This window comes from Leuciscus leuciscus, assembly GCF_965113295.1.
Source record: "Leuciscus leuciscus genome assembly, chromosome: 1".
Lineage (NCBI taxonomy): Eukaryota > Metazoa > Chordata > Actinopteri > Cypriniformes > Leuciscidae > Leuciscus > Leuciscus leuciscus.
The window spans coordinates 46531168-46548023 of NC_138725.1; the positions used below are offsets into that span (position 1 = coordinate 46531168).

Consider the following 16856-nt stretch of genomic DNA (forward strand, 5'->3'; position numbering starts at 1 on the left):
GAAGTAAATTTAATATATAAAAGTTTGGGGTTGGTCAGAATTTTTTTGAATTTAAAATACTTTTATTTAAATTACTCCAGTCTTCAGTGTCACACGATCCTTCAGAAATCATTCTAATATGCTGATTTGCTGCTCAAGAAACATTTGATTAGTATTATCATTTTATCATTATATAATCATTTTGTGGAAACCAATAAAAAAAAAAATTCCAGGATTCTTTGAATAGAAAGTTTAAAATAAAAGCATCTATCAAAATATTTCTATTTTAAATAACATTAATGCCTTTACAGACACTTTTGATCCATTTAATGAATCCTTGCTGAATAAAAGTAATTTCTCTATTAAAAAATATATATACTGACCCCAAACTTTTGAGGGTTAATATGATATATTTTTTTAATCAATTTAGGCACAAGATTGCTATAATACCATACTTGCTACAAAATATAATTTTATGAGTTTAAATAAAAATGTATTGAACACTTGCTTTTTATTAATGATATTTAATAAACAATTAAAAAAATTACTATCCCAGTTGATGGATGTTGATAGATCTTGGAATTTGCTCAAGGGGTAAATATAATTTCTGTTCATCAGCCAGAATATTGTAAAATATTGGCCAATTCATCACTAATTAGCACTGCAATGTCAGCTGAGTTAGGTTACCTCTCTGGATTTGGCCTTCACCTTGCTCTTGCGGCCTGGGCTGACAGGCAGAGCTCCGGCACTTTCCGAGGGTGTGCTGGAGAGCTGGGGTGGGGGCAGACACAAGGGGGTCTCCTTAATCCTCTTCTTCTGAAACATTCACACCAGATACAAAGCCAAACCATCAGCATGGACAAGAGTGAAAAGCCTCATACAAATGCATGACACAAACGGGCTCAGTCCTCCCAGACATTAGAGCCATTCAACAACATTGGATAGACAAGTAAACATTAATAGGCAGTCATGTATTGAACACTATAAAAAAAACAATAGAGGATTCGGAGTGAGGAACGGTGATGGCTGGTAATTGTAGCCTGGCAAGCGGCAGCCATCCTTTCTTGTCCAACAACATGACACTCACAGCGGGAGGCTTTCTTGTCCGACAAATGTAGCAGGACACCAGCTGGTATCAAGCGCCCTCACTGTTTCATTGGGGCTGGCACAGAGGACTCAATCTACATCAATAAAACAAGGGCTTACCTTGTTGGGGTCTTTCACCTCCTTGGCTTTGGTCAGCTCTTTGGGGCTTTGCGGAGACGCTTTGGGGCCACGGGCAGGTTTGGGAGTGAGTGGAAGAGGAGTTTTGCCAGACGGGGAGATGGGGGTGGCTTGGGCAGCATCATGGAGGAAGATGCGTTCACTCCTCCGCCGTGTCCACTGTTCGTCTTCGCTCCCGTCGACGGTAAGGTCGAAACTGAACTCCCGCGGAGACTTGGGTTTCTTCGGTTTGCGTCCACGCTTGCTGGGGCTGGAGTCGTCACGCCTGACGCTCGCGGGCGGCAAGAGAGGGAGCTCAGGAGCTGACCGTTTGCCGTGCAACAGTGACGGAAACTTCTTTCTCATCTTAACATCGCTCTCCGAATCTGTAAACTCGAACTCTGTACCTACAATCCAGAAGATACAACCTTCGGTTATTAATAAGGCATGCAAACGAAATGCACTTGCACAAACGCAAAGCGTCTTTTATGAAAAACACAACAGTAATGTAAATACTAGGCCATCTGCAATAATTTAAACCATCTACATGTGGTCAACTCATTTGCCAACAAAGAACGACAATATAATGTGCACATGTAAGAAATAAACAGGGCCAGATGTGGGAGCAGAATTAAGTCTGAACATTGTTGCAGGGCCTTGGAATAGTTAATGAAGGGGGCTGTTGGTCTCCGCTGGCAGGCCTGTCGTGTGCTCTGCTGGGTACCCGCTCAGGATCACAGCCCAACCTCATCAAAGCAAGGCCTGTCAGCATCACATTCTCAGTGAGTGCAAGCGGCGCAGCAAACACACAAACACAAACGCGGCTAGGGGATAATGACACTCCATTCTCAAGGTGGGGCTCAACTGATGGGTGTCTATATTGAATAACACCCCTACTGAGTGAATGCTCCAAGCACAATGTGTTTTCATCTGCCAGCACCTTTCAATTCCCTCACTCGCCGATGCACATGCACGACACAGCTCAACAAAAGACAGCCAATAACAATGCATCACCTTGTCACCAGGGAATTTAAGTCCCAGCGGACTTGGAAAAGCAGCTGATGTCACAGAGAGATAAAAGAGGAGTCTAAGAGTGTAGAAAAAGATGCAATCCATTCTGGAAGAGCACTTCCTTACCCAGTAGACTCTGCCGTTCCTCTTTTTTCTTGGCTTTCTGTTTAGCCTCCAGTTGGACGATGGAGAGCGGATTGGTGACAATGGGGCTTGGGATAGCGCTGGCGGCAAAGCGGGCCAGAAGACCCAGCCCACTCTCTTCTACAGATGACGAACACAGGCCGTCACTTTCATCAAGCTCATAATCATACCCATCTTCATCCTCGTCATCCTCATAATCATCCCGCTCGGTGAAATACTCTGTTAACAATGGGAAGACAAATCATTTAGGATGTTTGACAAAATATATAAGGTTCAGAAATGAATGAAAATGAAGCCTGTGACACGACCCATTACTTAAAGCAGGGCTCTTCAATTCCAGTCTTGGAGGACCAGTGTCCTATTGAGTTAAGCTTTAACCCCAAACAAACTAATAAAGGCGTTCAGAACTACTTGACAACTAAATTACACTCTTAAAACAAAGGTATTTTCATAGTGATGCCACAGAGGAACACTTTTGGGATCACCAAATAACCTTTCAGTGAACAGTTTAAAAAAAAAAAAAAAAAAAAAATTCTTAGTGTGAAGAACATTTGAATAATATAAATAACCTTTTGTGCTGTGGAGGTTCCATGGATGTTAAGGTTTCAACATGGAACCACAGATGCCAATAAAGAGCCTTTATTTTAAAGAGTGTACAGACAGGAGGGTTAAATTTGGGATTGTTTCTTAAGTCTGCAGGACACTGGCCCTCCAGGACTGGAGTTGAAGAGCCCAGAATCAGCGATAGTTCACCCAAAAATGAAAATTCTGTCATCTACTCAGGTTTGGAAAGACATGAGGGTGAGTAAATGATTACATTTCATTTTTGGGTGAACTACTACTTTCAACCATACCTTGTTAAAACTAAAACCTCAATCCCATGCAATTAAATAAAAAAAATATCCAACATCTAAATACCATTTTCCCAACTAGCTATCTCCATAGAACAATAAACCCATTGAATTCGATGGGCATAGCGATGAATTCTAAATGACTAGCCCTAATCAATCATTCTGCCAGCTGTAGTGTTTTCTCACTTTTACGTATCCACTGTAATCTAGCACCGCAGAAGCAGACTTTCTCTAGATTAATGTGTTCTTGCTCAAATACTGCAGCCCACCCACTGCTACATAAGATTACTGGTGGGGGACAAAGCCTAGTTTCATGCGGGCAGCAAATACTAAGCTGGGTAGGCAGGATCTCGCAAGCGTAGCTTTCAAACCTTCAGAGCTTTAGGGCAGGATTTAAAATCAGCATGGCTGCTGGCTCGCTCCAAATTGAGAGGGGCAGGGAATGCAAAAGCCCAAACCAAATAAGAGAAGCCAGTAAAGTGGCCTTGCCCAATGTGCTGAATGAGCTGAATCACTGAAGGAAAAAAGGGAATAGAATAAGCCACAAGCGCTGCAGAAAGTTAAGGTTGCTGGCAGAATCCCTGACTAAGAAAGTCATCAATTATTAAAAGTCTCTTCAGCTCGGAGCTTGTCTAAACTGATAAAAATAAAAAATAAACCTCTCAAGGACTAACTATAAGACAGTAGGTACCCACTTTAAGCAACACCCCATTTTCTCCCATTCTCTGGAGGGTGAGGAACAAGTTTGATGTAAACAGACACACAGGATGTTTGAGTGCAGTTGTGAGTAGCCAAAGCCAGAGGTGAGTTTGTTAAAGACAAGGACTGTGTAGCAGACAAGGACTTCAATTGGTTATGTTGTGAACATAACTTTAAAGATGCCACAGCGTTAAGACCTGAAGCATGTATTACATGGACTGACAGCAAGCAAAGGATGTGTACAGGAAGAAGCTGAAGAACAACAAAGCAGGCTCTGTGAGGACAGTCCTCCATGGCTCCTGAGACTCAGTCTGGCCTGGACGCAACTCAGACCATCCACCACTTCAGCCATGGTTATGTTCTTCTCTTTCAATTCAATCCTCTTACTTCCTTAGCAGTAAATAATTTAAAAAAAATGAATAGACTGTCTTCATTAAGAAAAAATAAATCAAATGAATAAGTAAATCTTATATATAGAAACTAACAAAATCTTAATTATAACTGGTTTCAACATCAACGAGAAATATTACTCAGTTATGTATTGTGCAACAATGGCAAATATATAAACAAACAGCAGCTGTAGAAGACCTTAAATTATTAATACGAACAAAATAATATTAATATGGCCAAGAAGGAAAATGAGGAGGGAGAAGATTATCCTGAACTTTATCAAAAATTTAAATAAAAACACTTTTCCTACCAAATACAAACATAACCATGGCTTGAGGTCATGTAACAGGAGGTGAGCATGTTAAAAAGGCATTTTCAACACCTAAATCTGTTATCCAGTCTTTTTTGTTTGCTTTTTGGTTCTGTAACAGTGTAAGCACAAATTAGTAAAAATTATGGAGAAGTCACAGCAAAAGAGGATGGTGGCCTACTTACAGAACAATGCTCAAGGCTCAGGTGACATGGATAGTGACCTCACGCTGAACAGCTGGCTGCCCTACTCCCAGCCAAGCCCTTTGCTTCTTATTTTGTTGCGGCAGGACAAGCAAATGGACAGACCGATAGACATTCAAAAGCATCATGTGTAGGAGAAGGGGTCAGAGGTGGAGGGGTGGCCAAGCAGCTGCAGGGAGAGAGCGAGCAGTCTGGAGAAGCTAGGTTATTCATTGTTTTTTTTTTGTTTTTTTTTTAGTAAATCAGGGATCTCCCTATTTTTCAAATATCCCACAATGCATTGCCTGTTCACTCGTCATAGTTAAAAAAACATTGCTGGAATGGTTCAAGATTTATGCTTTAAAGTTCTACAAATTCTGGTTGTGTACATGTTGATTTAGTGACTAAAACTTTGTTATAATGGTAGTACGCTCTACTGCCATTAGTTTCACTTTGGTTTATGGCACCAAGCAGAACGATAATGTATACAATATCGTAAATGCAGATAAACATTATCCAACATCTGTCTAATATCAATTAAGCATTTTCTCATCTGTTAAAAATCTGATCTCTTGGGAGAACCTAACAAGTTAGTTATGCTTCTCAAAGTCATTTGGCCTAACGAATCTCATCAGCACTGCTCAGGAGCGCTGAATTTATGCAGAGATCTCCTTGTGACAGCTCTTCACTAATGAAAGGGATATTTGAACAACAGAGGAAATCAGGAGTGTGGAGCGTTGCAATCTAACACTCTACAGCAGGAGATGTAGCGAAAGAGACAGAGAACACTGCGTTTCTTTACTTTCAGTAAAAATGAAATCAGCATGTTTAATAAAGCTTGGGTACCAAACTGCAATACAATAAAGAACACTTTCCACACAGCCACACACATTTTAATGCACAATGGCAAGACATTCCTATAAAAGTAACCATTTAAAAGGGACTCTAACAAGAGCCGATTAAATTATATACAGGATGTGAGGTAGCAAATTCTGATGCAATGAAACATTTTCACCATGACCGATAGTCATGGTTAAAAATACAAGACAGACCAAAAATAAAAAAGCTAAAACCGAGCAGCTGCCATCTCGATTTTGTGCATAGTGAGGTATGCTTTATTAACCTTGGTCAAATGAGTCCTCAGAGGAGCTGACTCCTGCCTCCTGTAGCAATAAAGCAAAGTGCTTATGTTTCCTCTCTTTGGCCGCCTGCTTGGACTTGAGTGATGAAGACAAAGATGAAGAGGCTCTCTTGGACGATGAGCGCTTTTTCTTGGTTGGAGTGCTGCACAGGCCGGGGAGCTGTGGACGTGACACTGTTCTCCCCAACAAGGAGCTGGGAGGCCAGCCATCCTTCAGGGAATCTTCCTCTTCTGAATCCGTGTCTGGCACAAATCACAAAACACTTCACTCAGGATGGAGGACCAAAAGCATGATGAACTAAAAACTGATTTAAAACAATTATACTTAAATCCATGATGCACTACACTGCAATACAAATCCAAAGTTTGGGGTCAGTATTTTTTTTATTAATACTTATTCTGCAAGGACACATTAAAGAGCTTTAAAGTTACTTTTTACTCCCATTATAAAGCTTTGAAGAGCCAGGATACATTTTAATATAACTCTGATGTGAACTAACCCTTTAATTAAACAACAATAAAAAGCAAAAAAGTGACAACAAAAGACATACGTTACAAAAAAAAATCCATTTCAAATAAATGCTGTTCTTTTGAACTTTCTATTCATCAGAGAATCCTGGGGGGGAAAAAATTGTATGACCTTTTCCACAAAAATGTTAAGCAACACAACTGTTTTTAACATCAATAATAAGAAGAAATTGTTTCTTGAGCAGCAAATCAGCATATTAGACTGATTTCTGAAGGCTTTACTATTACAGGAATAAATTAAAGTTTAAAATTATTAAAATATTAAATATTTGTATCCTATTTTTGATCAAATAAATGCATGTCTTGATATCAAGACAGCTTTCTGTTATTTTTACACAACAAAAATTCCTATATTGTGATAAATACTGTCATAACAAAAAGCATGACTTACTGTTAGAAAAGCTGCTGATTTCTGACCTCATTGGAGAATAAGGTGCTTTTCGCTGGCCTTTTCCCTTAAGGCATGGATCTGAAGGCTTCGTTTTGGCAGCCATTTTGCTTTTACCTCCTTTGGAAGACTTGTGAAAGGTGCTGAGATCTTTTGACAGGCTGGATTTTCCCATCTTGACTCTCATGTCTAAATCGGTGAGCATGGGGACTCTGCTTCCAGAGCTAACCCTGGACTTCCCTGAGGAACCCTCTATGAACTTACAAGAGGACTTGCTGAGTTTACTGAGCTTAGTGAGAGACAAGGCCTTGTCGAGTTTGGATGCCAACTGCTCCTGCTCGCTCACTCGGCTTTTCTTTACGACCATTTTAGGTGCCTGTTCAAAGAGATAAAAGCATTGAATGTATATTATTAAACAAATAGGACAGGGAACTGAAAGAAAGAGCAGGAATGGGATCAGACACGCTGCAAGCAAGACTTGAGCTGTGCTGCACATACGAGTGATGTGGGTTCAACATGTTTGGAGCATGTGCACTTACCATTGCACCATGGCTCCAACTGGAACATGTTTGTTTAACAAAAACTCACATTTTCAGATATTTATGGGCTTTTGTTCAACTCCAGTATAATACAGACAGACCTCATGAGAGTAGCTTGAAGATGCCTCCTGCTCGCCCCAGCTCTTTTTTTTCTTCTTCAATCTCAACGCACTGCTATCTTCCTCCTCCTCCTCCTCATCTCTGTTAGATGCCCGAAAGCGCTTCCTCAGCACCTCCCCACTCTCAGAGTCCTCTGAGTACAGCACGCTTCTGCCCAACCTGCAAAACAACAGAGCGTTCAGCTGCAGGGCAGGCTGTGGTGAGCACAGCTGGGCCTTATCGGTGCCTGAGCTACACACTCACTTTGCACACTTCGAATCCAGCTTGCTGAGAGGTGGAGACAATGCACACAGGGCATGTTTCCTCTTTCGGGGACGCCCCGGGCCCCTGCGGGCTAAACTTCTGTTCCTCTCCTGCTGCTGGATCTGTTGTTGTTGTTGCTGCTGCTGACGTTTCTCTCTGTGAATCACACAGGGATCATAAATTGTTTGATTGTTAGTAGGATTAAGTGAGGTAGATTGGCATTACTGGTCTTAATAAAGTGATGTTAAGGGATTTAATGCTAATTGAGAGACTCACTCTTTGTCTCTCCGTCTCTGCAGTTTGACAAGATCTCGTTGCTTGTCTTTGTAGCGCTGCTGCAGCTCAGCGAGTCTCACACGGTAGTCCACTTCTACAGTGTCCATTCCCTCCAAAGAGGATTTGGAGAACATCTAAGAGCAAGAACAAGATTAGCATCTGTGGTTTAACTTCTATAGATCTCTCAGCAGCTGTTAACACTGGCTATGGACATCTGGCTGAAATCAAGTGCACATGCATCTGAGTGTAAAGAGGCTGGACAAACATCCTAGAATTACCATTCTGATAACAGAAATCTTAACTTCTTGAGCACTGGTTTAAGAGGGAGAAGAAAAGAAGTCATAAATAGGCAAGCATACAGGTTCATCTTTCTTCTGTCTCCAGCTGTATTTCTTATTAGGGTTGAGCTCTCGGGGGAGGCGGATGATAATCTGAGGCTGACACTCGATGGCCTCCAGAAGAACCTGCCTGCCAGCTTCCAGTAGACTCTCCAGTCCACAGAGTATTACAGCTGCACACACAAACACACGATCGATACCAACATTAATTACCTCTAGGGAGCATGGGACAGCCCCGCATTCTCCAATACATCAGTATATGGGTGTTTCTTGTGTCAGTGCAATAACGCATTTGACATACAGATACATCCAAAATACCAGATAGATGCATTTATTTATACTTTAAACAAACGTATTTACTCTAAAAGATTCATAGATGAACAGCACTGGCACACTGTTCATCACTCCAGCAAATTCTGAATATACTCAATAGATCTGAAACAATTCCTGAATATACTCACTAGATCTGAAACAAGTCCTGAGCTTGTTTCAGCACATTTTACTTTACAGCACACTACAGTGAGCAAACCTTCCTCCCTAATCACCACTTCCATTTGAACTGTTAGAGCATGCTACATCAGGTCCCACATCCTTCAGATTACCGTTCCTCTCTCTGAAATCAGACTCACCCTGTGTGTCATCTCTGGGTTGCCTCTGCATCTCCAGCTCTGCCATCTGACTAAGCAGGGCCATGCCTTCCAGAGCAGTGGACTCTAGGGGACTGACGCCCTTGCAGAGCTCAGACCTAGAGGTACACGCATCTGCCAGGATGGACACTGCTCCGGCCTGCGGAAGCTCGCTGGCCGTGACCAGGGCGAACATGCCTGCCATGGGGTCTTCAGGGAGGATGGCCACCGGTACGGAAGAGGGCTGAAGGTGAGGAGGGCTGCTGTTAGGCAGGAAAAGATTGTCAAGTTTGGATTCCAGGTGTGGAGCGTCAGGGACAGGATCTCTAAGGTCTACTGGGTTCAAACTATCAGAGAGACCGGAGGGTGGTTTTGCTGGCTGGATGTCACAAGCCACAAGGTGTGTGTCAGTGTAACTTGATGAAGATTTGTAAACTTGGTCTACCAGACCAATTGAGTCCTCTGCAGTTTCTGCTCTGGTCGTTCTTTCAGTATCTGTCTCATACAGCCCTGGATGGCTTGAGGTGGCAGCTTCCATTTTGACAGCCTCCCCATCTCCCTGGTCTGGTTCATCCTCTGGCAATGGTGTGGCTGTGGCTCTAGGGCCGGCCTCAGCCTCTGTGGGGGTTCTAGGGTCTTGGGTGGTTATGGGTGCAAGCCTCAGGCTGTCCTGGCTCAGGACGTCTTTGTTGTCGTCCAGGTTTGGCTCTTTTTTTAACACAGTGCTGCCCTCATCCATGGACTCTTTCTCTCTGGATGCCTGAAGTGACTCCACGACCACTGGAGAACACAAGTGCTGGGGTTTGACATCTGCGGTGGTCGCCAAGTGCTCGGATGTCTCAGCCGGCAATGGCACATCTGGTGCCAGGCCGTCAGCATCTGCGGCAGCGGCTGGCTGGAGGAGGTAGGGGTAATGGCTGCCAAACGGTGCTGTTATCGATTGGTATGGGTAGCCAGGAGGAATTTCTGCTGAAGAAACAGAAGAGAGAACAATTTGAGGGACTAGGAGTGCTTATGCAAAGACTAGAAAGCCTTTAGTTCCCTGCGACAGAGTGACAAAGTGATTAATAACCCCACATGTTCTTCGGCACAGGGGCTTTATGAAACTTTCATGAACCAAATGGCCCCAGCACAAGCATCCCAAAAGCCCTTATATACACATAGGCCAACACGCTCATGCATACTCATACATTCAGAATGCACCATGAGCAGAAAATCTATTTATCCTGAGCATTGAACATTTTTAAAGGGAAACCGCCAGGGGATACAGGTACAAAAGGGCTGCTGTCATAAGTCTCTATTCCAGTGAAGAGACAGCTGGTAATCCCATATGTGGAGATATTTGCAGACTACTCATTAAGACTGCACTACCCTGCACATTCTGACATGAAGAATAGCGCACTGCATTTGATTGCTGTCCTGTGAGTATACTCGGTCCCCTCCCAAACATATTTCCTTAAAAATAGCAATATGGAGATTAATGGCCTTACATTATTAAAACGCTTTCCTTTCATTTTGTTTAGTTTCCTTCTCATTTATTGTGCAATATGCAAATAAACAATAATTACTCCATATGATCAAGCAAATTCATAGTTGTTGCAATTTTGACAAATTAAGCAAGCTCAATCGTGGACATTTCATTAGTGAAAGCGGACCTTCCCACTTACCATGGTACATGGATGGGAACGGAGTAGAAGTTTGCTTCAGTAGACTGAGTGGTTCTTTCTCAGGCACTTCCACAGATTCCTCTTTGGTCTGGATGGGGGATGTAGGAAGAGGCGATGCCGAAACGGGGCTGACTGAATGAGGGACAGGAGATGATGGATGGGAGTAGGGCTGTTGAGGGAGGGACTTCTCCACTTTGGGTCTCTCCTCAGACTTCAGTGCAGTGACAGGTGAAGGCAACGGTGGGACGGGCAGCGGCGTCAGGGCTTTTCTATACGAGGTGGAGGGGGTTGGAGAGCGTGGAGGAGGCTTGCGTGAGTGCAGGACTTGAGTGGGGATGCCCGAGAGACTGGATTTGGCCCCTTCAGCTCCTCTCTTGTCTGGTTTTTCGTCCAAATCAGTCCTAGAGTGACTTGCATTTAATCTCTCCTGCACCAGAAAAAAATGTATTAATAAAAAAATCTGAATTCTATTATGAACTTGATTGGAAGGCATTATTTATGCATTTGGTTTTATGCCTGTTTTCCATGCTGAACATTCAGAGTTGGTGCAAATAGACCTTAAGGACTACAAAATGGAAAATACAGGAGAGTCTTCCCACGAATATAATGACATTGACAGAAAGAATCTCATACCACTAACTGTGCGTTCCTCTGCAGTTCCATGACCTGTGCGGTCTGATGCTGGATCATGTAAAGCTCCTGTTGCCGCAGGAGCTGCTGGTGGGAGAGGAGCTGGAGCTGATGGGCATGCTGCAGAGAGCTTCCTGCCGGCGGATACATGGCCGACCACAGCGGGGGGCCTCGCTCTAACATCTCAGCTTTTAAAGAACAAGAGAAATATTTGAGCATCACGAATCAAGTATATTTATTCTGCTACACGTCAGGAATATTACTACCACTCACTTTTATAAATGCACATTGTATTTTATGTGTTAATGGAAAGATGGTAAAATATGAACAGAAATTGTGGTGAATATACGGGGCCTACCATAGTGTGGCAGATGCTCTGTCTGAATAACAACCACCTGTCCGGTCTGTGGATCTCGGGCAAACTGGTAAGGTGGGGGGATGGAACCCGTCAAGGCAGGAGGATATCCTGGAGGCAGCGTCTGATGAAGGGAATGGGGACCCAGTCCTGTTCAACAACAGAGGGACAAGAAATGGTTGGGTTCACCATATTTGTAGTTGATGGTCCATTTGCACTTGCATTCTGGCAGCTTTGTGAACACTCAAGAGTTAATCCCCAAGAGAAACACCATTCCCTGCATAATCTCACCCCTGTGCATGGAGCACAGACCTAGTTGAATTCCTGCCAAGATGCACAGCACTTTAACTACAGCTATTTTCTTATAGGACATTTTTGTTTTAAAAGTAAAGTCTAGACAGAAACTCGAACGTCAGAGAATTGAACTGACAGTGCTGTTTGCTGTTATTCTTGGATGGAAGTTGTGGAGTGAGATTGTTTCTAAGAATGACTAAAACACTCAGCCTAGACAAAATGCTTGGGCCGTCTGGCAGGGTCAACAGACTGCCTCAAGGAAATAATTTGGTGTCCAAATCCCATTCACAACCCAGTTCTGCAGCATTCCAGACTGCATGACCCTTGATCATTTGCTTGTTGTAACATGACATAATTCTTACACTACAACCATAGGCATAAAAAAAAATGTGGGTACCATATGGAGAGCCAGACAACCACATGGAGGGGGCTCCTGGTCGGGGCAGCCACGGGTGGGAGGCAAGGTGGGAGGCGGGGTCAGCAGGCCAGCGGCCCGCACCAGCCAGATTCGGTCCACCAGTCACCATCAGGTTGGGGTTCAGTCCACTAGCAGACACCATAGGTGGATGCATCTGAGTGTAGTCTGCCAACTCTTTATTCTCTCTGTGAATGAAGAGACTTACTTATTAGTGATTAACCAATCTATGGCAATGTCAGTTAGTTTGCATTTCCTAATTACACATTAAAGTGTCAATCTCCATAACATTTTCTGTAATTATAATTTTTTTGCCTTTGCTTAAAAAAAAAAAAGAAAACATGCTTTTTGGGGGGCAAATATGGAAGTAAAATAATGTCAAATGTTTTTGAAATATAAAGCCTGTTGAATTGCACTACTTGAAAAAAAATAGGCATTGCATTAACCATGCTTGCATTTTAATGCATTGTATTTTTAGGGCTTGCATTTTTATGGGCTGAAATTCAACATGGTTGAATATTTAAGCTGTGAATATTTCAATAAAAAAAAATTCAAACACCTTTTCATTATTAAAAATTCAATAATCCATATTCACCTTTCATATTTCACTTCCAAAATATTCAAACTGTTTAAAAATACAACCAATAATATTCAACAGGCAATTTTCGGTCTATTTTATTTCGCTTTGCAAATTCGCTTCCACAAATTCAGTGGTTCAAATTCGACAGTAAATTCAACATTGACGTCCAGGAACTGCAGGAAAAGCAGTAGATTGCCGAGCATACTCTCCATCTGCTGTTAGTCGACCTCACCATCAGATGGTGCAAAAGCGCTTGCTGTTGACGAAGACATTCATTCATAAAATGAAAATGATTATCTGTGTCAGTATATGCGGAAAAGATGATAAACACACAAAAGCTGTGTTTATGTTTCATTCAATAACTTCATTGTTACTTTCCCAGTAGCCTACATGTCATCAGTTTTCTCTACCATGAACGGGATTATAATCGGTTTCCCTCAATATGTCTCATACTCAAGGATTCCCCTTCCGTTGGGACAAAACGCTTAACGTAGCTTAATGGACTAATACAGTGATATGAAAGACCAATCTTGCTCCTTATTGGGGATGTAGGCTACTATATAGGCTACAGGCAAGAAGATGGACTCAGAATATGAACTTAACGCGCAAAGTTTCATGCTGAGCGTTTCGTGATATACTGACATAAAACACTTGATCAATTAATACTAACACTTTCTCTTCTATTCTATTCTATTCTATTCTATTCTATTCTATTCTATTCTATTCTATTCTATTCTATTCTATTCTATTCTATTCTCTCTCTCTCTCTCTCTCTCTCTATATAGGTCTATATATATATATATATATATATATATATATATATATATATATATATATATATATATATATATAGTATGCCTACGTGTATTGCATTAGCTTAAACTGTCACAGCACTTGCATATTGTCCTCCTATTGTTAGTTTAACTGTAAATTGCTTTGGGTAAAAACGTCTGCTAAATGACTAAATGTAAAATTGGCTTGACATTGGACATTCGCACATTTAGGGACCGTCTCTAAAGTTGCATACAACATTGGCATACATGTTTCTAACTTCAATAGCAAACTTAAATTTATTTGAATAAATATCAAAAATCCAAAGGGTGCGCATTATGCCTGACACTACATGAACACTTTACAGTTGGTTTTATGACTGTAAGTCGTTCTTTTCAAATGCTATCGGAGTTAGAAACGTGTATACCAAAGTCGTATACACTTTAGAGACGGTCCCTAAATGTCCGAATGTCCAACATCAAGCCATCTGTATGCCAGTCTATCACTGGGAAACGCTCAGCATTAAGCTTTGCGCGTTATTCTGAGTCCATCTGCTTGCCTGCGAGTTTGGTCTTTTACATCACTGTAGTCCATTAAGCTACGTTAAGCGTTGTATGTCCAGCAGGGGAATCCTGAAGTATTGAGGGAAACCCTGCATGCAGCACATTGCCACAATATAAAGTTAAGGCAACTAAACAACCAAGAGAAATATATGTCAACCTCAAAAATGTAACATTGGATCTGTACATCCGCATTGGGGTATAACATTAATTTCGTTCACGGTAGAGAAAGATGCATGTAGGCTACACAGGAAAAGTAACCGTGAACTGAAGGCACTGAATTTAACATAAAACAGCTTTCATAATAATCACAAATACACTTACATTGCTGTAAATTAGTTTTATTAATGAATGACTTGCTCTAATTTTGCTGGTCTTCGTCTACAACAAGCGCTTTTGCACCATCTGCTGGCGAGGTAGACTAACAGCAGATGGAGAGTATGCTCGGCAATCTACTGCTTTTCCTGCAGTTCCTGGACGTCAATGTTGAATTTACTGTCGAATTTGAACCACTGAATTTGTGCAAGCGAATTTGCAAAGCGAAATAAAATGGACCGAAAATTGCCTGTTGAATATTATTGGTTGTATTTTTAAACAGTTTGAATATTTTGGAAGTGAAATATGAAAGGTGAATATGGATTATTGAATTTTTAATAATGAAAAGGTGTTTGAAATGTTTTTAATTGAAATATTCACAGCTTAAATATTCAACCATGTTGAATTTCAGCCCATAAAAATGCAAGCTCTAAAAATACAATGCATTAAAAAGCAAGCATGGTTAATGCAATGCCTATTTTTTTTCAAGTAGTGCAATTCAACAGGCTTTTTATTTCAAAAACATTTGACATTATTTTACTTCCATAGGCAAAGCTTTGCTGTGTATTCCTTAAAGGTGCCCTAGAATGTGAAATTGAATTTATCTTGGCATAGTTAAATAACAAGAGTTCAGTACATGGACATGACATACAGTGAGTCTCAAACACCATAGTTTTCTCTTTCTTATTTAAATCTCGTTTTTGAAAAACACCCCTGAAAAACAGGCGAATCTCCACATAACACCAACTGTGACGCAACAGTTGGGATCATTAATATGTACGCCTCCAAAAATGTGCATATGCTAGCCCATGCTCAGTGCCAGGCGAAACTGCACAGCCGAATCATCAGAAGTTCTGCAGGTGAAGAAACAAGCAGGAGGAGGATCATAGGGAAAATGGCAGATCTATCTATAATCTATCTATATATAATCGGATACCGCTACAGTTTAATTCGAAGTTGTTAGTTGCTCTGCCCATTTCACCGCGGACTTTTTTTCTAACCTGGAACAATATCAAGCAGCCAGGCTTCTCTCGGCGTCTCAAACTGACGAAGGGGGCAATTTCAACTAACGTTATATTCCCGCAAGCGGTAAGTAGTGATTTTACTAACGGTAATTTACACTGTGTTATTTAGATCCAGCGCGATATTGTTTTTTTACTCGAGAGACATTGTGGCTTGCAAACGAGCGAACGAAGCATGGCAGTTGCTCAGTGTTTGGATGTACAAATGAACACAAACATATATTTTTTAGCTCCTTCATCCGAGCCTCTGGAGAACCAGTGGGTTATGTGAATTTCTGATGTGTAATTGTTCAAATTCAGACAGATAATCTTTCTCTCAAAGTCGTTCAACACTATTTATGCATCAGTAAATCGCGTTGCAGTGATAAGATCTTCATTCACGCGATCAACAGACTGTCATCTGCTCAATGCTCACTGCAACCTTTTATGTGATGGGAATAGATCTAAATACTTAAACTTCTCACGATTTATTAATCCCGATAGCTGTAATAGTAAAAACGTATAAAAGCTGTAATAGTAAAAGTTTTCCTGATAGCTCTACATTTAATGCCATATATTTCATATGCAAGCATGTCAGCCAATCACAGCAGAGGGCGTTTACACTGAAGTCTCACAGCAGACACGCCCCTTCAAACTGAGTGTTCAAATCAAAGGATAAAATCAGGCTAGGAAATATGCCTTTTATTTCTAAATTATAACAAATTTTGATCTAAAAAACATACTAACATTATAAGGGCACACTAGGAAACATTATAAAATAATAAAATAATCCATTCTAGGGCACCTTTAAACACTTGACTATCAGGATGGAAGGACCATTTCACCCAGTATAAAAAAAAGTGTTTCTGAACAGGATTACCTACCCTACCTTTAAGGTTCAAACAACCCCCCCCCCAATATGAGGTAGAACCTTAAAGGTAGGGTAGGTAATCCTGTTCAGAAACACTTTTTTTTATACTGGGTGAAATGGTCCTTCCATCCTGATAGTAGTCAATACATTATGTGTTTAGAAAAAGGAATGAAAAAAATCAGACCTCTGTAGCAGCTGCAGGACAGTAAAAACTCTGACCAATCACTGCCATTCGGTGCGAATGTAAAGAACCAATCAGATGCCTTCATGTCTCGTGCCCGAGCCCCACTGCGCGCGCTGCCCTGCGTGCACTCATCACATGTCACCGTTCCCGGAAATATTCAGCTCAAAGCACCTGCATATGCAGTCAGCGAAGGCAAACAAGGCAAAAACTACTTCCTCGGACCCTGCCCGCACTCTTGAACGACC

The 16856-nt window shown here is 41.5% G+C and overlaps 1 protein-coding gene across 5 annotated transcripts in view; it reads right to left on the reverse strand.

The window, feature by feature from the left end:
- The window catches only part of tnrc18 (trinucleotide repeat containing 18), a 71157-nt gene that overhangs the window by 17856 nt on the left and 36445 nt on the right, over window positions 1-16856 (reverse strand). For 2 of the 5 annotated variants that reach the window (XM_082167568.1, XM_082167566.1), the window contains exons 7-20: window positions 12312-12517; window positions 11624-11770; window positions 11269-11453; window positions 10636-11062; window positions 8972-9934; window positions 8364-8515; window positions 8005-8138; window positions 7729-7884; window positions 7467-7644; window positions 6830-7202; window positions 5893-6153; window positions 2320-2556; window positions 1186-1589; window positions 667-795 (exon numbers count right to left, since the gene is read on the reverse strand). In XM_082167568.1, coding sequence (XP_082023694.1) covers window positions 667-795; window positions 1186-1589; window positions 2320-2556; window positions 5893-6153; window positions 6830-7202; window positions 7467-7644; window positions 7729-7884; window positions 8005-8138; window positions 8364-8515; window positions 8972-9934; window positions 10636-11062; window positions 11269-11453; window positions 11624-11770; window positions 12312-12517 — 3952 coding nt within the window. Of the gene's footprint in view, window positions 1-666; window positions 796-1185; window positions 1590-2319; window positions 2557-5892; window positions 6154-6829; window positions 7203-7466; window positions 7645-7728; window positions 7885-8004; window positions 8139-8363; window positions 8516-8971; window positions 9938-10635; window positions 11063-11268; window positions 11454-11623; window positions 11771-12311; window positions 12518-16856 lie in introns of all 5 variants that reach the window. The other 3 variants (XM_082167565.1, XM_082167564.1, XM_082167567.1) reach the window with 2 other exon arrangements.